This window comes from Aulonocara sp. 'chitande type north' Nkhata Bay, linkage group LG9 (assembly GCF_057382095.1).
Source record: "Aulonocara sp. 'chitande type north' Nkhata Bay isolate Kocher_YH1m ecotype deep benthic linkage group LG9, A_spYH_male_GT1.1, whole genome shotgun sequence".
Classification (NCBI taxonomy): domain Eukaryota; kingdom Metazoa; phylum Chordata; class Actinopteri; order Cichliformes; family Cichlidae; genus Aulonocara; species Aulonocara sp. 'chitande type north' Nkhata Bay.
Genome location: NC_141352.1, coordinates 510,739 through 534,680, shown reverse-complemented (window position 1 = coordinate 534,680; position 23,942 = coordinate 510,739). Strand labels below are relative to the sequence as shown.

General features: G+C 43.9%; 1 protein-coding gene across 2 annotated transcripts in view; it reads right to left on the bottom strand.

The window, feature by feature from the left end:
- The window catches only part of arhgef4 (Rho guanine nucleotide exchange factor (GEF) 4), a 106,807-nt gene that overhangs the window by 24,075 nt on the left and 58,790 nt on the right, over positions 1 to 23,942 (bottom strand). For both annotated transcript variants that reach the window (XM_086305287.1, XM_086305286.1), the window contains one exon: positions 7,066 to 7,217. In XM_086305287.1, coding sequence (XP_086161413.1) covers positions 7,066 to 7,217 — 152 coding nt within the window. The remainder of the gene's footprint in view (positions 1 to 7,065; positions 7,218 to 23,942) is intronic.

The window sequence follows — 23,942 nt, the reverse complement described above, 5'->3', positions numbered from 1 at the left end:
TGAGCTACAGCCACCCCTCCCAGATGGGAGCAGTGTTACTGAGGAAAACTCTGAGGTGATCATCACGGTGCCTTGCAGGTCCATATATCAAATGATCACTATGGCATTACTGAGAGTTGAAAAACTGTCTAAAGTCTTTTATCTTTAATAAAATGATCAGCGTTCTGCTCTACCAGGTGTAACAATTGAGTTTAACATCCAGGCATCCATGAAAACGGAATTTATGACATTTAACGGAGTTAGAAGTTAGCAGGAAGTTAGCTCGCTAGCTTCTATCTAAATACAATATAGCATGTCCTGACTGCGGGGTTTTGGAAACAAATTAAAACGTACAGCTCTGTTATCACTTCCAGCATAAATGAAGACAGAAACTAAACAGCAGTGACGTTTGTAGGGTTACTGAAGTTGGGCTAGCTGGTATATAATGATTTGCTACGTGACCGCTAGCGACACAGCTATGTTAGCATAATATAAACAAGCTAACTTTTTTTCCACTGATAAAAGTTAACGTGAGTGTTCTCGGTGGTCAGGAACAAATGTAATCGCATGGCAGGATGCTGTAAAAGGACCAAACTTCAGCCAGGAGAACAACTGAGATAATCCATCCACAATATGAGGTTAGTCATTCATATACTGCTGCATGGGCTGGGCTGTAGTTACATCCTAAGGTTTTAAAAACTGAGCTTAAATAAATGATTAGTGGTAATAAAAGCCGAGGGAGGTCAACAGTGATCACTGACTGTTTTAGGAGCTTTTTGAGATCAAATAGAAGAAAATACAAAATATTAAACATGTTAACAACACAAAAGCCATATTAAACGCAGACTACTTTAGGGCCGGAAGTAGGATTCGTCGCGTCATCACTGAACAACCAGATAGGCACTAAGCCACATTTCACAGTTTTATTAGATTTTGCATTAGTGGATACTGTGCTGCTCTTTCTTTGTTTTATGTTCAAATCATCGTTGCTGGGTTTGGGTGGTCTGGGAGTAGACACAGTCTCTAAGACGATGAGGTTCCGTTCAATTTTATTTATGCAGCGCCAAATCACAACAACAGTGTCCTCAGGATGCTTTATACTGTAAGGTAAAGACCCTACAATAATACAAAGAAAACCCCATATAACCCCCTATGAGCAAGCACTTTGGCGACAGTGGGAAGGAAGAACTCCCTTTTAACAGGAAGAAACCTCCGGCAGAACCAGGCTCAGGGAGGGGTGAGACACATTGTAGGGTTTTGGATAAAATGGCCTGTATTTGTATACATGTCCCTAAGGACCCCAAAGCGCTTTACACATCCAGTCATCCACACACTGGTGATGGCAACTACAGTGTAGCCACAGCCACCCTGGGGCGCACTGACAGAGGCGAGGCTGCCGGACACTGGCGCCACCGGGCCCTCTGACCACCACCAGTAGGCAACGGGTGAAGTGTCTTGCCCAAGGACACAACAACCGAGACTCGGCAACCTTCCGATTACAAGGCGAAGTCCCAACTCTTGAGCCACGATCGCCCCAAATAAAAGAAGGAGAGAAGCTGCAGAGAGGCATTAAAGACTGCAAGTGTGCTGGTTTACTGGTGCTTGAGGAGAGCTATGGCTGTCCTGCTTTGGCCTCACATACTACAGGGCCGGGCCAGTTCTGGGTTTTTCAAGGGTGCCGAGCTGGGTCTGTTCACATCCCTGATTTAAACTGTTTAGCTGATATCTTTCCACTTGGTAAACAGAATGCTGGAAATATAAACTTGGATTTTATTTATTTACCAATAAATACTCTTCTTTTGAACCTGACTCTGTTCAACAATTTCTGTTCTAAAAAGTATAAAAATAAAAACTTCAAATTAAAAGAAAACAATTAAGACATAAGCTACAACTATTAAATTATCTGAGAATGTTAACTGTATCATTTAACCAGCTTTGAAACACTTAGAATAGAACTCACTCAAAGTGCTCACTGAAAATAAGAAGTAAAAAGAGCCACTTAAACCTTCTTATTTCATTTTGTATTACCTTGGTGATCTAATGTCCATCCACTTATTTTCATTTATGATGGTGGAAACCATTAGATTGATTTTGCTTTATAAGACCACATTTTACTTTGATGCAGGAGTCTCCTCCAGGCTTTGAGTAACATTCTCATAGTCATGAATGTAGGGAATTAGCTGTGTGTCTCATCATCAACGTGATTTCTGAGAAGATCATTGGTGAGTATGTTTGGAGTCTGGGGGTGCATTTTAATGTCACCATCTTGGCTCATGAAACCAGTGAAGGAAAGGTCTGAACTGGAATTTGAGGACACTGTGTTACTGTGGCAACCTGTCAATCATAAAGCAGCCATTGATAAATAAATACTTAAGAAGATGTTAAACTCCTTACCAAAACCATGAATTCAACAATGAACGGTGTGACACTTTTCTGCTCAGTCTTACACAGTGATGGCACGAGGCCCTTCTGCAGAATCTACTTTATCAATTCAGCACAATAACAACATAAATGTTGCTCTATTGTTAACACAATATTAACAACGTTAACAACTTTTTTTGCAATAAATAAATAATAATTAAAAACAAAAAAAAGAAGAATGACACAAGTTTCCTCCCAGCAAAACAATCTCAAATCCACTGTTGGATTGTAGTGGAGGCTGGAGTCACAGAAACTGTCTGCACCACAGATCATTAGTGTAACCATGGTGTTTTCAGGCTTTGTATATGTCTATTAAACACACATCATCCGTCCCTTTGCCCTCCTGCTGATTGTACCTGTGTTCTGCTGCTGCCATGCTGGAAGCCCATCAGTCCAAACAACACAGCGCTCCTCTGTTCTTCTGTTTGTACTTCACCTGGTCTCCTCCTCCATCTAGGAGTCTTAGTTTGTGTCTATGACAGAGAGTGTTGGTCTGTGTGCGCTCTACTGGAAGGCCAGTAGGAACATGAGAACTACATTGATGATTATCAGCAACATCATGATGATGAACACCACCACCTTCTGGGTCTCTGGGGGTAGGTTGCAGCGCAGCATAGTGTTTAAGAATCCCATCCTCTGCCTGCTCCACCTCCCTGAACCACCGCCACGAGCCATCAGTTCCCTAGCTTCTTCCTCTTCCTCCTCAGCACCACCTCCCCTCCCCCGTCTTCTCTCCCTCAACACCAAGCCTCCACACCACACCGCGTCACCTCGTCCTCCTTCTCGACTATCGATGTCAGTATCCTCTCGGGCTGCTTTCTTCCTCCGCTCAGCTCCAGCGGTGTCCTCCTCTGTTTTTCCTGCCACTTTGCTAATTTGCCAGCGTTGACCCGGCCTGCCTGTGGAGGCTGGGTGCCTACCTGTGTCAGCGTCTGCGTAAAGCTTTGGGAAGATATCTGTGTATTACGTGCTGAGCATGGACCCCCCTCCTCCTCTTTTACTCCCTTTCTTTTCTTTGAGGAAAAAGCACCTCCCCTCCTCCTCTCTCTGTCTTCTTTGTATCCACCACTTCTGTCTTTTTTCCTTCTGGCTCTTCTCTCTTTTAGTCAGGATATCAGGATGAAAGACAGCCAGTGGGTTGCTGCACCGCTCCGATACGTGATCATGGCTCGTCCTTTTTCCGTCTGTCCGCTTGTTTTCCAGAGCGTTCTTTTCTGTAGCCTACATAAACTCTTTTTTCTACCTCTTAAACCAAATGGCCATTTGGAGCTGGCTTGTTGTATCTGTGCTCATCTTTTCTCTCCATTAAGAGCTCCTTCTAAAATGGTGCTCAGTGCTCTGCCTGGAGCTGTGCTACCTCAACCATCTAACTACTAGGATCAACCTTGTTTCCTTTATTCTCCCCTTCCTTCCCTTCCCTTTTATATTGTGCCCACCCTTGCATAAGCTGGCAGCCAATCAGAATGCGGAGTGTGTCAGCATATCCTAGATACCACAGTAGTTGAGGTAAGCACATTGTAACCCATTGGAGGGCAGCAAAGAGGGGGGCAGGGTATTTGGCAGAGAGGGACGGAGGAGGGGGTACAGTGAAGACTGATCTGGAGAGAACTGATGCGTGTGTGTGTGCACATGTACGGGGCATCGTATCTATTTCTGCAGGATTCAACGTAATAGCAAAGCAACAACAGTTATAAAGGACCTGTATGAAATGTGATCAGAAGAATGTCAATAAGATAACAACAACATTTCTTTCACAATGATTCAGTGTTTGTAGTACTGGGCACCAGTGGCACCCCTACTGAAACCCAAATCTTTTACTACATAGTTGCTTTCACAAGGTGGGACCAGAGCTTCCACTCAATAATCCATATCTCCTCCACACATCTCAGTTTTTCACACTCTCCTCTACTAATCCCATCTATCAGGCATAAGAGCTGCGACCTATTATAATTATGTGACCCGTGGGAGGTAGCCATTTCAATAGGATGGAGCTGTAGGCATACAGTCAGTTCACAAGGGGTTAATGTTCATACAAAATAAGATTAAACATGTAACGGTAGCACCTAAAAACAATTAAAAGCTTTACTTTATTAAATACATTTAAAACTATAAAATTGTATGATTGTACGTGGGAGACAGGATAAGCAATGTGGGGAACCTGTGAAAAATAATCAACGTTTGACACATGTTAAAAGAGATGGCAACTCACACTGAACACTAACTGGGCAAAACAATATAAAAAGGAAAATCTTCAGTGCCGTCTCCACTCAAGCTCACCACAGTGCATGCAAAAGCAGCCAGAAAAAAACACAGTTTCCACGCAGCGCCTTCACTGTCTGCAACGATATAAACAAGTAATCCACTCTAAAATACAATCAATCCCTGCATTGGTGCCTACTGATACAGTGAAATAAAACAAACACACAGAACACCGACAGCCGCAGCCGTCACAATAATCTTCAGCTCTTCGCTGTTGAGTTACACCAGTCTAAACACATTAAAATAAACACTGGTGCATCAGGACCTCGGCCCTGCAGCCAGAAATCCACCCAGGCAAAGCAGCAGCTTGGCACTCTGTAAATGAAAACAGGACATCACTTACACTGAACAGTCGACCGCAGCAGGAATATCCCTCCCGCCTGGCTTCATATGTATTGTTCAGTTACCTGTTCACAAGTTCGAGTCTGGAATGCAATAAAATAAAATGCTATATACAATAGAATAAAATAGAATAGAATAGAATAGAATAGAATAATATATACAATAGAATAAAATAGAAATACAAATGCTATATACAACTGAGTAAGAAAATACAAAAGTACAACTTCGTCAGAAGAAGAATTGCACATATAGCAGTGTTATTGCACGTGTGAGGGTTTGATCAGCTGCAAAAGTCTTTGTATGCTGACATTGTTATCTTTTTACAAAAAAAACCAGCTAAACATGAGAGGTTTTTGGACAAAGTTTGTGTTTTCCATTGTTTAAGCAGTGGTTCCAACCAAAGGAGGTATGTTGTATCAACAGAAAAGGCTAACTTGGTTATCATTTTGCAGAAAAAAGGAGACTTCTAAAAATAAAAACATAAGAGGTTTTTGGACAAAGTTTGTGTTCTCCATTCTTTAAGCACCAGTTCGAGCACCGGCACCGTTTCAAAAGTACTAGTGTCGCACTGGCATTGGATAAAACCTAAACGATACCCAACCCTACTCTGAAAAGGTTTACAAAGGTATTCCTAAGGCTCTGGGACTTCAGAGAACCACAGTGATTATCCACAAATGGAGAAAACTTGGAACAGTGGTGAACCACACAAGTGGCTGGCCTATCAAGTGCATATCAAAGACTCATCCAGGAGGCTACAAAAGAACAACATCACTGTAGACCTGTCAGTGCTCGTCTTTCAACAATAAGAAACAGACTGGACAAAAATGGCATCCATATATGACTTCCAAGGAAAAATAAACACTCCTCACCAAAAAGAACATGAAGACTCCGCTCACTTTTGCCAGAAAACACCTTGATGGTCCCCAAAAAAATATCCTGTCGACTGACGAGACTAAAGTTTGAACTGTTTTGGAGGGTTTGTGTCCCGTCACATCTGGCAAAAAACTAACATAGTATTTCATAAAAAGAACGTCATACCAGTTTCTTTGGGGTAGCTCACCGCATCGTTTAAGTATTAAGAAACTTCAAGCGAGTGCAAAGCAAGGAGGTTTTTCATTGCCTAATTTCCAATGGTATTATTGGGTGATGAACGTGAAACAACTTAGGGCTTGGTTACCTACTGCACCAGTTAAACCCATCTGGTCCCATATAGAGACGGAAGTTAATGGCGGTATTTCTCCTTGGAGGGAGCTGTTTGATACCAGTCATAAAACTATCCATCCTATAATTGCAAATGCGAAGACATTGTGGTGTAAATTACATAGGGCAGGTCGCTGGGACTTTATTAAATCACCTTCGGCAACCTTATGGGGGAATAAAAGAATTTTAATTGGAGGGACATCGGTTGACTGGCTACAGTGGCGTAAGGCAGGCATCCTTAATGTGTCCGATTTATTTGACTGTGGGACCAAATGTTTTTTAAGCTTTGATAAAATTGTGGAGTTATATAAGTTGAAGCGTAATCAATTCTGGAGATATGTCCAAATACATAGTTCATTATCGAAGTGGCTGGGAACCCCCTTGAGTTGTCCTGTGGGCAGCCCTGTGGAAGTCCTGCTCTCAAGATCACCCTTGGGTAAAGGTGAAAAACTTTATTTGTGGATGTGTATGCACAACTCAAAATCAGGACTCATGTAAGCTTTTATGTCAAATATCTTTTTACATCTGTTTTCCCTCCAAGTTGGTTGAGTTCATAACTTTTATGGACCCTAACATTCAATAAATGAAAAGAAACGTAAGTGTTTTCTTTTTCCTAACACTCTCTGACTTGGCAGGCGATCCCCCTGCTGACATGACTCTTACTACTCCAGGGTCAGGTTTATGTCAAACTGTAGTCCTCTGCCGAGGATGAACTCTTTTTGTTTTTAGTTTGGTATCAACCCCACCCTACATTTGGTCAAGGACATCTATCTTTCACACAGATCAATTGAGAGTAGATATATAATTCTTCTGACCTTGGTGGTCACAAGATGGTGCTAGAGATTATAGTTCCATGTTGCTTACCTCATTGATGGCAAGTTGCTCTCCTCCGCCTCCTCCTGGGTGTCCATAACGATGTCCAGATCCTCGAAATTCATCATAGAGGAGGTCCTCTTCACTGCTCAGGTCATCCCCAAATGCTGACTTTTCAAATGTGCCATCAGGAGCGACTGCAGCTGAGTCAGGAAAAGAAAGAAAAGGAAACAGATATCTTCACATGTGTTTGTAATTTGATTACATTAGATTTATAATCAAGTATATCTTTGTATTTTTATGCCAGTTTTCTAAACACTAAAATACAAAATAATGCACAGATGACAGGCAGACATTTTATAGGTTAAGCAGCCCAGTGTAATGTTATGTGAGAGTCAAGTATTTTAGCACCTCCTAGTGGTTTGCATGGAAACTGCGGTCAGGTGAATGTGCTGTGGCTTTACTCGCATTCCTTCCTGTTGGATGTTTAGGGTCACATGAGCAGGGTAATACAGGAACCATTTTAGTATTAGGAATTGCACAATGAGGTGTACCATTAGTCTCTCTGTTTAATCCTTCAACATCCACCTGTGAGAAGGACAAGCTGTGTCCTTTCACAGATTCTGGAAAAGAAGAATGTCCACCAGTGAAGACAGTAAACAATCCTTTACTTTGCTTCCATGTCTGAGTCATCATTCAACGCTTTCATTGCCTACTGCATATGTTTAGCTGTCTGTCAATTCATGTAGAGCCACGCACGCACGAGACAGAATACTCAGTAAGTCCAACACACGCCGGCTGCCGGCTGCACAATCAGCTGGCAGAGTTGTTCACAAGATGCAATCAGGGATATTTCATCCGCTAATCATTCTCTCTTTTGCCAAACAGTTCACAACGTAACAGGTTAATACATCACAGCACAAACATACCTGCATTACTTACTGAAATGCAGTCGGCAACCCTGACAACCTCACACTCTTCTTCACTTACATTTGGGCTTCACCTCTATTCCTCACTTAATATGAAGGAAACCAGTCAGTCAAAATCAGGTCTCCAAAAAGTCTGCCGTCTCTTTCTCAGAGTTCCTTTTTTCAAAACTTGATTCCTTAACATAAAACATCACTGTTGCATCCTGGGGCAGCAAACATGATCCCCTCAAACCGATTTTTCATTTTACTGTCCTTATGTTCCACTGAGTTACTGCTTCTGTTAAAAACTAATGTAAATCTACTTACTGCTCCCAACCAGCCCGCTGACTGAATGTTCTGCACTGGCACAGCACGGCACTAAGATGTTCCAAAAACTTAAATCCACACAGCGTTACATCTGTGTCAGGACTCTGATGTACATAAGCCTGTAAAGTGTTTCATGTCCACTTCAAGAACAGCAGTTTAATAACAGCAAAAGTCTCTTTTTCATTCTCTATCACTGGAAACTAAAGAATTTGGGATTTTAAACATTCATGCACAGATTTGATTGCTTTTGTAATTTTTTGTGATAGTTTGAATAATTGAAAAAGGGTTAAACTAGATAAACTAAATAAAGTAAATAAAGTACCACATCAGCTTTAAAAATAAAATCAAAACACGTCTGATCCATATCTGCAGTGCTGCGGGAAGGTATTTAGCCCCCTTCCTGATGTCTTAATTATATCTGGGGTTTAAATAAATATCAAGTGTTAACATCACGTGACTTTTTTAAACTGCCTTTTGTTCATCTAAATCTTCAGAGTATTATTAAAGAAAGTGAAATGAAACGAGTGAGTATATACCTGCTGATACTCATGCACTGTGGCCTCACTACTGTACTGGGAGTATAATACTTCATCGGTCCAGTTAGTCATGTTTAACCACGGCCTGCTATAACGATTGGTGGTCATTCTGGTCTGTGACATCAGCACTACATGAGAACCACTGACCACGACACAGCATTTAGCTCTTATTTAAACCAGCTTTCTTTCTCATCATCCTACCTCCCATCCATCCTTTGAAGTGTCTGAACTCACATTTGTGAACACCTAGCTAAAAATACTTATGCTGTCACACCTCATCATAGGCGTCACCCTTGGTTGCCTTGCCAACAGCTCTGTCTCCTTGGTGACAAGTCACTGTGGAGACAGAGAGATGTCCATAAAGAAGATCCTCTCCCCTCCTCTACCCCACCCCACCCCCCACCCGTCCAAACACACACACACACACACACACACACACACACACACACACACACACACACACACACACACACACACACACTCCTCATTCAAAGTCATTACAGAATTTAGTTATTAAAATGAATTCGATTTTCTTTGGTACCTTTGTTCCTCACTGACACTGACACACACTTATCTATGGTACAAGGCAAAGCACACCAAGCTACTCCTCTATTAGGATTACACCAGCATCATACACATTATGTAACGCTATATAATGCAACACCACTATCACTGCCAGCATCAAGAAGAGACGTTGCAGGTGTTGCTCTGATGGGGGCAGTGTAGGACACCCTGACTGGTGATGCAGTAGAGAGATAAGAGAGCTCCAGGTATTAGCTGGTCTTTGTTTATGTGCACAGAGCTCCTGCAGTCTGAGTAACAGAAGCATGGAGGGAGAGAAAGGAGGGATAAAATATCCATTTGCAATGCTAAGTAAACTGGTAGGAAAGGCTTTTTTAAAGTCATACACTCACCATCCATCCATCCATTCTCTGCCACTTATCCATATAAGGATACCTCTGATGCCTCTACTGTACATAACAGTAGATGCAGAATGCTAGCAGGCAGTGCATAGAATGCTATAACCAGGTTGCTGGCATAATATACAGGAACATTTGTGCAGAGCATGGCCTGGAAGTCACAAGCTCAGATACGTCCTGGGGTATGAATGACCGAGCTAAGATCCTGTGGGATGGCTAACAAACCAGACATAGTAGTGGTGGACAAGGAGAGGAAGACGGCCGTAGTGAAAATCTGGAAAATAATTGTTTATTCTGGATTAAAAAGCAGATCATTTATAAAGTGTAAATAAGTGATTAAGAAAGCATTTTCATGTACCTTTATATATATATATAGAGAGAGAGAGAGAGAGAGAGAGGAGATCTGGGAAAGTGTATGTCAGGAATAACTGCTGGAACTGTTTCTTGGTGAGTTTAGCTGAGCTAGCGTGACTAGCTAGCCTTATAGTGAAAAAGGTAGAGTACTGAACTGCTGTACCAAAAATAGTGTGGCCGTATTTTGGGAATTCCTATTTTATTTTCATTATGGCCATTAAATATTTTATGGTCATTGATTTAAAGATTCCAAGCAAATGATTGTCTGATCACCTCTTTACCCCAAAGATTATCATTGAATGAGAAGAAGAAAGAGATCAGAGTGCTTCTTTCACTTCAGCAGACCTGGATTGAAACGATCTCTCTTACTATCTGTACTATTTAGTAGTAAAAGTGTTCATTGGAGGTCATCTTGTCTGTTTCAGCTCACCGACCGGCTCTTCAGGCGGTCCACAGTCCAGACCACCATCTTCTTCACCAATGTGTCATCTCACCACCTAAACCAGTCTTAGCTGGATCTAGCCCCCCTGCTGGTCTGCGCTGGCTCAGCCACCACCTCTCCATAGATGCTCGAGTCAGCTGACCCAGTATTGTTTCATTTCTTTTCCTCTGTAAATAAACCTTTTAGCTCGGGATGTGCATGTCTCAGTGATCTGCTACTTGTACTGGAGCCTTTCCAGTTGACCTTTGTCACCTACCTGTGCACTGACCCCTGACCTACCCCATTGTTCCCTCCTCACCCACTTTATCACCATTTTAAAACTGCTATAGCATCAAGACTTTCTTACACTTTAAACTGTTTGGATCCAAACTGTGCTTCCAGCTCTCAGCATTACAACACACAAAGTCGAGCAATGTCATATTACCACTATGCATTAAAAATGTATAGTGGTAATATTATGCAATATTGATTTGTTTGTGATACTTAATGAGCTCATTGTTGCTGTGGATACCATCACTCTCTCCCACACAGCTTAAAAACTGTGGACTCAGCGGTAAAAGCTAAAAACTTGCATTATGTTTAAGCAGTTTGGTTTTTAAAAAGTTTGTAATATTTATTGAAAGGTGCTCTATAAATAACATTTCAGTTACTTTTACTGAATAATAAGAAGACAGATTACTCTACCCCAAATATAGATCAAAATGAGGAACAGATGGCTTGTGTGCAATAAATGGGTATATACAGAAAACCAGAGGTTAGCCAGAGGTCAGCCAGAGGTCAGCCAGAGGTCAGCCAGCTGACTGTTAGCTAACAGAGCCCCCCCTCCTTTTTTATCTAGTTTCCACTATAAACACGTTCATTTCTTTTGTTCCAAACCTCATCATCCATTGAAATATAAAAACTAAAAGTTATGTTTTGAAAATGTAAAATAAATGATAAAACTTTCAGTTTGACCTTTCAGACGTTTCCCACTGCACCCTGCACCAAAACTATTTCCAGTCAACAGTTCATCATTCAATCCAACAATCTACGATATATTTAAAGTGTCTTAGAGCAGCGTTAGCTTGATGGATGTGCATGGGTGTGTAACTTATCAGCTGTGTGGGCTGAGTCTTGTGGGAGCTGGAGTGTTGTCCTTGGAATTTTGGTACAGGGTTGAATTCCTTTTTAAGTTTAAGGTTTTCCTATTTGGTTGTTAGTTTTTGTTGCTTCTGTTGAAAGCATCACATGCTCTCAGAGTTACACCAGGATAAAAAAAGACTGATGTTTGGATTTCAGAGTTTTCATGAACTCTTTGGTTTATTTGGGGCAGTCAGAGAAACTGTTCTAATCAAACAGACATGTCTGGCTTGTCAGATTATTCCATGAAGTAGAAATGACTTCTGCATATTCTGAAGTTACACTCTGTTAGAAATTATGCTGTCATGAAGTTTGCAATGTCCAGTTTTAGTAACATACTCTGCTTGTGTGTTATTTTACATGGTTAAGAGGTGACACCATGCAGATGAAGTATGGCAGCTGAACAACAAGCACGAAAATGAGAAAAGCTAAAGTTTGGGAAAACACAAAGATAATTATTTTTATTACAACTTTCTGTCAGTGATTCCTAGAATACAGTTTACATTTGTTAAAATACAAGTAAACCGTAGTAAAACTAATGTTAACACGTGTATCATATTTAACAAATTGTGTTATTAAAGTGTTTTTCTATTTGTTGTTTGTCAGGGTTCAGATGGTTCCTGCGTGGTTTATTCCCTACATTCACAATGAGGGGTCATATGATGATGATGATGGTGATGCTTTGACTGAACAATAACAAGAAACAATAAAGAAAATATATAAAACATGTATCTGTTTGTATCATCGCTCATTAAGACCAGGTTGAACACTATTGACTGTTTGTTCTCACCTACCTGTCATAACTATGTAAGTAACTAAATGCTGCAGGTTGGACCCTTACTGTTGTTGCATTTGGAGTGTCTCTTTCACAGTGTTGGGACTAACGCGTTATTAAGTAACACGTTACAGTAACTACGTTATTATTGTGGTAACGAGCACGGTAACTAGTTATTATGCCAAAATCAGGAACGCGTTAGTCGTTACTGGGATTTAGATAGGCTCGCTATTCGTTACTTCGTGTGTTGCGTTCGACTTACCTCGGAAATTGGAACACGGACCTGGAGATAATGTCACACTCGAGTAAACGGCGTTCTGGTTAGCCTCGTCCCTAGTAACTAGTTACTTTGAAAGTAACGAGTATTTAGTATTTATTTATTTATTGTCATTGTCAAGAACAATGAAATTGCGTTTGGGGCTTCCATACAACCCAAAAAAGAAGAAAATAATAAATACCCCTTAAAACCCAAGTGTACATATTTAACCCAGTGTGACTCCAATGCAATAAGACAATCCTTAGCAATAATGTTCGTAGAAATTCAGACAAAGACCTGAGAAACATGACAAAATACAACAATGCAACCCATTCAATATTATTGTACTGTGAGATATGATATCAGATATGATAGTTATCTATTTAAGAAAGAGGGGGGGGGGGGGCAGGAGGGGGAAGAGAATAAAGATATGATGCACCAATGCAGACCAGTTCATTGCTATTAAGAAGTTGGATATGGTTATTGTCCGTGAGAGGGGGGCAGAGAGTTCAGGAGCCTCACAGCCTGTGGATACAGGCTGTTGGCCAGTCTGGATGTTCTGGCCTGTACAGACCTGTACCTTCTCCCTGAGGGCAGCAGATGGAAAAGGTGGCGCGCAGGGTGATGTTGGTCCCGCAGGATACTGTGCACCCTCCTCAGACAGCGAGTGGGGAAGATATTACTGATCTCTGGCAGACTTGTTCCAATAATTCTGCCAGCTTCTTTCACCACCCGCTGGAGTGCTTGCTGATCGGCCTTGGTGCAGCTGGGGAACCACACTAGAAATCCATACGTCAGAACGCTGCTGATGGCACAGTTGTAGAAGTTCAACATCAGAGATCTGGGAATGTGTGCGCTCCGCAGTCTCCTCAGGTAGTAGAGGCGCTGTTGGGCCTTCCGTGCAACTGAGGTGATATGGTTGCCCCAGGACAGGTCCTCGGTCACAGTTACCCCCAAGAATTTAAAACTGCTCACCCTCTCCACCGCCTCACTGCCAATGAAGAGAGGCAGATGGTTGTTATGACCCCTCTTCCGGAAATCTACAATGATCTCCTTGGTCTTTTTGGTGTTTAAGACCAAGTTATTGTCGTGGCACCATGACTCTAGTTGTTGCACCTCTGTCCTATAGTTTGTCTCATCATTGTTGGATATAAGTCCGAGCACTGTAGTGTCATCTGCAAACTTAACAATGAGATTGGACGCGCAGGAGGAAATACAGTCATGGGTGAAGACAGTGTATAGCAGAGGGCTCAGAACACACCCCTGAGGGGCACCGGTGTTGACCACAAGGGTGGAAGAGGTGTTCTTACCCACTCTGACACTCTGTCTACGGTTAGTGAGGAAGTCCACAATCCAGTTGCACAGAGAGGAGTTAAGTCCCAGTTGGTGGAGTTTGGGACGGAGTTTGTATGGCCGGATGGTATTAAAAGCCGAGCTGTAGTCTACAAAGAGGAGCCGTGCATAGGTGTTCCTGTGTTCCAAGTGCTTCAGTAATGTGTGCAGCACTGTGGCGATCGCATCCTCGGTTGACCGGTTCTCCCTGTATGCAAACTGGTGCGAGTCCAGGGATGGTGGAAAAGCAGCTCTGATGTGTTTAATGACCAGTCTCTCCAGGCATTTGGCGGGAATGGGGGTGAGTGCCACAGGTCTGAAATCGTTCAGACATGTGACATTTGACTGTTTTGGGATGGGAACGATGGTTGCTGCTTTGAAACAGGATGGTACCAGTGAACAGGACAACGAGGTGTTATATATAGAGGTGAAGACGTCCGCCAGGTCCGCAGCACAGTCTTTTAGCACCCGGCCCAGCACTCCATCCGGCCCGGCCGCCTTCCTGGTGTTAATGCTCCGGAACACACGCCTCAGCTCATGAGTGCTCAGGACCGGAGCAGGGTCGGTTGAGGGGAGAGGGGACAGGACAGGGTCGGTGTTCTCCCTGTCAAAACGGGCATAAAAGAGATTTAGATCCTCAGCCAGAGTAGAACTGTCGGCTGAGGGTGATGGTGTTCTTCTTTTGTAGTCCGTGATAGCCCTGATGCCCTCCCAGACCTGCCTTGGGTTTGTGTTGTTCTCAAACCTGGCCTCGATACGCCTCCTGTGCTGCTGCTTGGCAGTCTTGATGCCTCTTCTCAGGTTGGCCCTGGCAGCACTGTATGCCTCCTGGTCCCCGGATTTGAAAGCGTTGTTCCTTGTTCGAATAAGTTGTTGAACTCCGTGTGTCATCCAGGGTGGATTATTAGGGAACACACGGAATCGTTTCCAAGTTGTTACATTGTCCACACAGAAACAGATGTAGTCCAAGACAGTGGAGGTGTAACTGTCCAATGCGACACGATTGTCAGTGTCCTGCACCTTGAATACATCCCAGTCTGTGCAGTGGAAACAGTCCTGAAGCATCGGAATAGCGTCCTGCGGCCATGTTCTCACGGTTTTGGTTGTAATCCCAGTGCTCTTGATCTTTTGTGTGTATATTGGGTGTAGCAGAAGGGAGAGATGGTCTGACAGACCCAGGTGGGGATAAGCCTGGGCTCTGTACGCATTCGCCATGTTGGTGTACACCTGGTCCAACGTTCTATCTCCTCTGGTAGCACACTTCACATTACGGTGGAAATTGTGAAGTACAGATTTCAGGTCCGCGTGGTTAAAATCCCCAGCCGCAATAAAGACACTGTCCGGGTGTGCTACCAGGCTGTTATTGATGCTGCTGCTCAATTGTGCTAACACTAGCTTAGCATTAGCATCTGGTGGAATGTAAACAGCGCAGATGTAAACGGCAGAAAATTCCCGAGGGAGATAGAATGGACGGCACTTTAACACCAACAGTTCTACCTCTGTACTGCACAGTCTTTCCGTTACCGTGACGTTCGTGCACCAAAGGTTGTTAATATAGATGCACAGCCCCCCGCCAGTCTTCTTACCCGAGTCCACAGACCTGTCGGCTCGATAGGCGGTGCGGCCTGCTAGATCGATAGCCGCATCGGGAATGGCGCTGTCCAGCCAGGTTTCAGTTAAAATCATGCACGAACAGTTATTAAAAGTCCGTCGAGTGGCGATCTGCAGTCGTATTTCATCCAGTTTGTAACGGATTGAACGGGCGTTGGAGAGGAATATGATCGGGAGTGGTGGTTTAAACGGACTAGTCTTTAGCCGTGCCCACAGGCCTCCCCGCTTGCCTCTCTTCTGCCTCCGCTCGCAACGTCTCCTCCTGCGGCTTGCTGTTGCGGGTAGCCCCGGGGGTTGCTTAACGATCTCCGGGGGGATGAGATACTCGGATGTTAGTTGAAGATCTCCACGGCTTAGTTGTAGTAGATCATCTCTGTTGTATTGAAGTAACCCCAGACTGTGTGAAATAATACACAGTACCACCAAAAGTGCAAAAGTGTAGGAGCTCCGGGCCGCTGCGTCTGTGCGCGCCGCCATCTCAGAAAATATTGTGATAGGATTTTGAATCTAGAATTACTCAGTAACTTGAAGTAACTGAGTTACTTTTGATAGAAGTAACTAGTAATGTAACTAAGTTACTATTTTAAAGTAACTTACCCAACACTGCTGTTTCACAATGCAAAACTCTTGAACCAGAGTATTAAAAATGATATGCTAAGCAGCAGACTTCTTGAGCAGGGATCACTTTGATATCACTTTGATTGGTAATTTATTTGGAACTCATACATGGCGAGGATCACCTGTAATGTTATGCACAGTGCCAACGTTTCGTGGTTCTCTCCTACAGCAGTGTTTACTGACCTTATTAATCACTTGAATTGTTTGGAACAAAGTGCCATATATTTGTGACAGAATCTGTGAGATGACTGCTTTCAGCGCCCGGCAGCATGTCCATGTGAACGGGGGCTCCGTCTCGTTTGTACATCTTTTTGCAGAATCTTTTACTTTCTCTTTAATTGTTTGCTGTTTTAGCTGGTGGTTAGCTTGATGGTTGTTGAAATAGTGTCTAAGTATATGTTTTTAACCTGTTAAATAGTCATGATGCTGATATTTACAGATAATTACAGCTGCAATAATAAATAATTAAGCTATGTAATACTGTAATAATAACGTAATAAGCAATTCACTGATTAATTGTACAGACACTAGTGGATATTACAGGCTTTGGTGTCCTCGGTAACCTCCACATATGTGCATGGAAATATGCAAGTTTGTAATGACATCCCCCTCAGCTACCTTCAATAATCATGTGACCTACATTGTAGCTGCAGTCAGCCCTCTCTGTGGCCTTACAGCCTGAAACGAGGCCATAGGGAGGCATGACAGCCTTTTAAGGGAAGTAGAAAATAATCCATCATTACTATTACAAAATCTCAAACCTAAAATAAACATTAGATCTGAAACTGGTGCTGGCTGATAAAATGACCACAATATTTTCTTTATCACAACATATCATCTACCTCCATCACAGCCTATACAAAATGTTGGGTATAGGGTCAGTAACAGCCAGTAACAGTGGAACTGTGGCCTGTATCAAAACTACTTTTCTCACCAACGCCTCATCCCTTCAGTGGATGATCTGAGACTATGGACAGCATGTGTAAAATTGTCAGGAACACCTGTATCCTCAGTACAGAGACTTGGCTCTAGTCTTCTATTCTGGCAAATGGTAAAATGACTGGTTTTTGTTAAGCGTTACTCTACCTCTGCAAATAGGTTAGAAGGCCACACAGTATAATGTCATGACAAAACTAGTGACTCTGGTGAGAGTAGGCGGGGCTGTCTGTGCGTCTGGCAATAAAAACTGGTGTACTAACTCAGTGACTACAATGAACTACTACTCCTGGGACTTAGACTGTTAAATGTGGGCCTGTTTACTTTCTTAGGGAGTTTAATGTGGTCCTAATAACTACTGTGCAAATACAGTTCGATTGTAATGCTAACTCTGCTCTTGGTCATTTGCATAGCACCATGAGCTTACAGCAGAGAAGGTTCCTTAGCAGAGACTTTAACCATGTAAATTTAAAAAAATAGCTGTCCCTTTTAATACAGAGCAGCAGGATCGAGGATCGCACCCCTCCTGGACACCTGTCAGGTCAGCCAACAACAATTGTGGGGGCTCATCCGGGATTAGAGCCTCCTACTGACGGTAGCTAATCACCAAGCAATAAACTAAGATTAATGTCCTGGACCAACGTGCTACGCCTGCTCCATCTGGGATACCAGAATGGCTGCTTTACAAGAGTTACGATGAAGAATACAGAGAAAGCTTCATGAGCTTATTAATACTGCTAAAACAGAGGTATTGTACAAGCTTGCAGACACCATTGAGGATGAGGTGGAAGATGACCTAACAGGAGAAAATGCATCAGAGGTGGAACTCTATGACTTCATTGTGGACTTTTTGAACAGTGACTGGCTGGCAAGGCAGGAGGACTAAGGCATGTCTCGCCTGCTAGTAGTCAACAACTTCATCACTGACCTGCAATGACCTCCGGTGGCTGCAGATGAGGATTGTGAGCTTGTTGCAGAAACACACTCTATTGTACCACCCTCAGTAGTTAGTGCAAAGGCAGATAGACCCTGCATGGTAACCAGTCAAGTAACTGAGATTCGGATGTTAGTTATAGCTCTCTGTGTAGACAGAGTGATGAAGCTGAGAATTTTACAGAATTAGAGATAATCCATACTGTCTTAAAGATAATTAAACCAGGTACATTCAAGGATATGTTAATGGCCAAACCTGGGTTAACGTTAGCTGAGCTCAAATGGTTCTTTAGAGCATGCCTGAGAGACAAGAGCAGTGCAGAGCTATTTCAGGAGCTTAGCAAAGCTAAGCAACAAGACAGAGAAAACCTACATCAGTACATGTACCGACCGGCTAACGGGGCTAAAACGGCGTGTGATGTTTGCTTCTCAGCAGATTAGCTCAGAGATTCAATACACCAGTCAACTGATTGGCCAAAACTACTGAGAAGGCTCTCACTCCAGTGGGAAACTCTTCTGAGTCCACACAGGTCAGCTCATTCAGTACTGCTCCACCACCAAAGTCCACCGTGAAAGGAAAATGCAGGCCATGTATAACCCAAGGGATTGCTAGTAACCCCTGTTTCCAGTGTGGTCAGGAGGGACACCAGGCTGTGGTTTTCCTGTCCAAGAACCGGGAAACAACAGCAAGTCATTGGGGAGGGACTACCAGTGACCAGACAAAAGCCAGAGTCCCAAAACATTGTAAAAAAAAAAAAAACATGAGAGAAGAACTCCAACTGATAATCAGCAAGTGTTAAGACACACAGTGAAGATAGGAAACTGTCTAGTAAAAGGTGTATGTTTACCTGTTACCTTAATGGTGAACCAACTGAGGTACTACTGGACAGTGGGGTTCAGGTCACAATAATGGCACAGTCTTGGATAGAGAAGCACTTCCAGTACCTGATGCCAAAATCAAGTCGCTTGAAGATATCTTCAATCTTCAAGCTAATATCTTGATATCTTCTTGCCACCAAGAACAGCTTTGAACTTCATATCAGGAATCATAGACACCAGGCCAACAGACTTTTGTCACCCTTGTCAGCAACCAGGGCAGTCAAGTGTTGATACCTAAATATGTACCATGCAGGATAGCCAGGCACACGAGTGCCAGAGCAAACAGTATCCAAAAAGTGGCATTCCTGTTAACTTCGAGAATCTTGACCAGAAGCAGCCAATCCAGTTCAAAAGTGCTATAACTCTATCCCTAAGCCTTTGTACAGGAAGGTTAAAGACCATTCAATTTCAACTCAATTTTAATTATACAGCGCCAAATCACAACAGTCACCTCAAGACGCTTTATATTGTAAGGTAGATCCTACAATAATACATACAGAGAAAACCCAACAATCATATGACCCCTAATGAGCAAGCAGAGAGGTCTATTAACACATAGTGAGTGAAGAAGAAACACCCAGTGCATCATGGGAATCCCCGGCAGCCTACGTCTATTGCAGCATAACTAAGGGCGGATTCAGGGTCACCTGGTCCAGCCCTAACTATATGCTTTAGCAAAAAGGAAAGTTTGAAGCCTAATCTTGAAAGTAGAGATAGTGTCTGTCTCCTGAATCCAAACTGGAAGCTGGTTCCACAGAAGAGGGGCCTGAAAACTGAAGGCTCTGCCTCCCATTCTACTTTTAAATACTCTAGGAACAACAAGTAGGCCTGCAGAGCGAGAGCGAAGTGCTCTAATAGGGTGATATGGTACTACAAGGTCATTAAGATAAGATGGGGCCTGATTATTTAAGACCTTGTATGTGAGGAGCAGGATTTTGAGTTCTGGATTTAACAGGAAGCCAAAACAGGAGAAATCTGCTCTCTCTTTCTAGTCCCTGTCAGGACTCTTGCTGCAGCATTTTGGATTAACTGAAGGCTTTTCAGGGAGTTTTTAGGACTTCCTGATAATAATGAATTACAGTCGTCCAGCCTGGAAGTAATAAATGCATGAACTAGTTTTTCAGCGTCACTCTGAGACAGGATATTTCTAATTTTAGAGATGTTGCACAAATGGAAGAACGCAGTCTTACATATTTGTTCAATATGTGCGTTGAAGGACATGTCTTGAGCACCGGGATGTTTTAGCTAAACTTGTTAAACTTCAACCTTTTATTCATACTGCACACCGACACATCCAGTGAAGGGTTAGGTGCAGTGCTGCACCAGCGTCAGGACAACAAGTTACGTGTCATCAGATATGGCTCAAGAACTCCAACATCAGCTGAGAGAAATTACCACCTTCATTTCGGTAAGCTTGAGTTTTTGGCACTAAAGCCGTCCACCTGTGATAAGTTTCAAGACTACTTGTATTATGCCCCCACATTCACAGTCTGCATTGATAATCACATCTTAACATCCATCCTGAGCACTACCAGACTAAATCTGAAGCTGAATATAGATGCAGACACTCTGTGAAGTTACCCAGTAAACCTCCAAGACAGAATGACAGAGCACACAGAGACTATGTCATCAGAGGTGGTGTCTGCAGCATGGCAAGGAAGCAAAGCAGGGCAGGAGGATGAGGTGCCCCAAGCAGCAGCTTTTCGGGTGAATAGTAGAAATGCAGCATAAACAGCATAAACAGCATAAACAGCTTGTGCTTCCTGAAAAGCTAAAGCCCCTGGTGCTGAGAACACTTCATAATGACATGGGTCATGTTGGTGTAACACACCTCACCTGTGAACAGTTTTATTGGCCCAACATGCAGTATAGAGGACTATGCAAACAAACGATGTGTCTATATCAAACAGAAGCATCCCAGTCTTCCCCAACGAGCTCCTATGGACTTATCAGTACCAGTAGTCCTTTCAAGTTGCTTTGTATTGACTACCTACACCTAGAGCAAAGTCACGGGTATGAGTACATTCTTGTTCTTGTAGACCACTTCAAACGCTTTGCTCAAATCAAATCAAATCAAATCAAATCACTTTTTATTGTCACATCACATGTGCAGGCACACTGGCACAGCACATGTGAGTGAAATTCTTGTGTGCGAGCCCCACAAGCAACAGAGATGTGCAAACACAACAACACAAACGAGCAAAATACAAGAATGGCCAACCTGAAACTAATAAATATATGTACAATATATAATAGTGTATGCATTTCTGGATGTGTATACTAAATATTTTCCTACGTGTGTGTGTGTGTGTGTGTGTGTGTTTGTATGTGTGTGTGTGTGTGTATACACATTTTTACAAATTAAATAGTAAAAAAATAAAATAAAATAATAATAATAATAATAAAATATATAAAATATACAGAGTGAGACATGTGCAAAACAAGTGGCATTTATATACAGTGTGGAGTGCATAATGTTAAAGTTCCAGTAGTGAAGCTGAGGTGTCTATGACGTGTTCAGCAGTCTGATGGCCTGGTGGAAGAAGCTGTCTCTCAGTCTGCTGGTACGGGACCGGATGCTGCAGAACCTCCTTCCTGATGGAAGCAGTCTGAACAGTTTATGGCTGGGGTGACTGGAGTCCTTGATGATCCTCCCCGCTTTCCTCAGGCACCGCTTCCTGTAGATGTCTTGGAGGGAGGGAAGCTCACCTCCAATTATCCGTTCAGAGCACCGCACTACTCGCTGGAGAGCTTTGCAGTTGTAGGCGGTGCTGTTGCCATACCAGGTGGTGATGCATCCAGTGAGGATGCTCTCAATGGCACAGCGATAGAAGGTCCTGAGGATGCGGGGGCTCATGCCGAATCTTTTCAGTCTCCTGAGAAAGAAGAGGCGCTGCTGCGCCTTCTTCACTGTTTTGTTTGTGTGTACTGACCACGTAAGATCCTCAGCCAGATGTACTCCAAGGAACCGGAAGCTGCTCACTCTCTCCACAGCAGCGCCGCTGATGGTGATGGGGGTGTGTACTTCTCTGCACCTCCGGAAGTCCACTATCAACTCCTTTGTCTTTGCGACGTTGAGGGTGAGATGGTTGTCTTGACACCAGTGGGTCAGGGCGCTGACCTCCTCCCTGTAAGCCGTCTCATCACCGTTGGTGATAAGACCCACCACTGTAGTGTCGTCCGCAAACTTCACAATGATGTTGGAGCTGTTAGTGGCTGTGCAGTCGTAGGTGTAGAGTGAGTACAGGAGAGGGCTCAGTACACACCCCTGTGGAGCACCAGTGTTCAGTGTGATGGGGGATGAGGTGATGCTGCCCAGTCTGACCACTTGGCGTCTGTCAGACAGGAAGCTAAGGATCCAGCCGCAGAGGGAGCTGCTCAGTCCTAGATCCTGCAGTTTCCTGTCCAGCTTCGAGGGAACGATGGTATTGAATGCTGAGCTGTAATCTACAAACAGCATTCTCACATACGTGTCTCTCTTCTCCAGGTGTGACAGGGCAGTGTGTAGTGTCAGGGCTATGGCATCATCAGTGGACCTGTTGTGGCGGTATGCGAACTGTAGAGGGTCCAGTGAGTCGGGTAGTGCAGAGCAGATGAAGTCCCTGACCAGCTTCTCGAAGCATTTGCTTACGATGGGGGTCAGGGCTACAGGTCGCCAGTCGTTCAATGAGGAGATGGTGGAGGATTTGGGTACAGGGACGATGGTGGCCATTTTGAAGCAGGCTGGGACTACAGACAGAGAGAGGGAAAGGTTGAAGATGTGCGTGAACACTCCAGCCAGCTGAGCCGCGCATGACCTGAGGACGCGGCCGGGAATCCCGTCCGGACCAGTAGCTTTGCGTGCGTTCACCTTCCTGAAGCACTTCCGCACATCCTCCTCAGACACAGTGTGCGCACTGACGTCATCCGCGGTGCGCACACTGTCCGGTCTCATGGTGTTCGCTGTGTCGAATCTAGCGTAGAATACGTTTAGATCCTCACACAGAGAGGCCGTGGTCTGCGGTGTGCTGGTTTTCCCTCTAAAGTCTGTGATCGTGTTTAGTCCCTGCCACATACTCCGAGGGTTGTCAAACTGTTGCTCCACCCTGTCCCTGTACTCACGTTTGGCTGCTTTGATCGTCTTCCGGAGTTGGTAATGTGCGTGTTTGTAGTCCGATGTGTTCGCGGAGGCAAAGGCGGTGTTCCGTGCCGCCAGTGCCGCGCGAACATCTCCGTTAATCCAGGGTTTTTGATTTGGGAAGGATTTGACTGTTCTGGATGGGACGACATCTTCCACGCATTTCCTGATAAATCCACAGACTGAGTCTGTGTATTCATCAATGTCTCTGGCGGCCACGTGAAACATTTCCCAGTCCGCGTGATCAAAACAGTCCCGCAGCGCAGACTCCGATTGGTCCGTCCAACAGTGCACCGCCCTCCGGGTTGGAGCTTCCTGTTTCAGCTTCTGCCTGTAGGCGGGCAGGAGCAGGATGGAGCGGTGATCTGATTGGCCGAATGGGGCGCGGGGGAGGGCTTTGTACGCATCCCGGAAAGAGGTGTAACAGTGGTCGAGTTGCCGGTTTCCACGTGTGTTGAAAAGGATGTGTTGATGGAGTTTTGGTGAGACTTTCTTCAGGTTTCCCTTATTAAAGTCTCCGGCTGTGATAAACGCTGCCTCTGGGTGTGCGGTTTCCTCGCTGCTGATCGCGCTGTACAGTTCCCTGAGTGCACGGTCAGTGTCGGCTTGTGGGGGAATGTAAACAGCCGTAATAATCACTGCTGTAAATTCCCTCGGTAGCCAGAATGGCCGGCACTTAATCATCAGGTACTCCAGGTCCGGTGAGCAGAAGGATTTGACCGGGTGCACGTTCGCATAATCACACCAGCTGTTGTTGATCATGAAACACACACCACCGCCTCTGCTTTTCCCAGTAAGATCCTGTGACCTGTCCGCGCGGTGCACAGAGAACCCCGGCAGTTGTATTGCAGAGTCCGGTACCTTG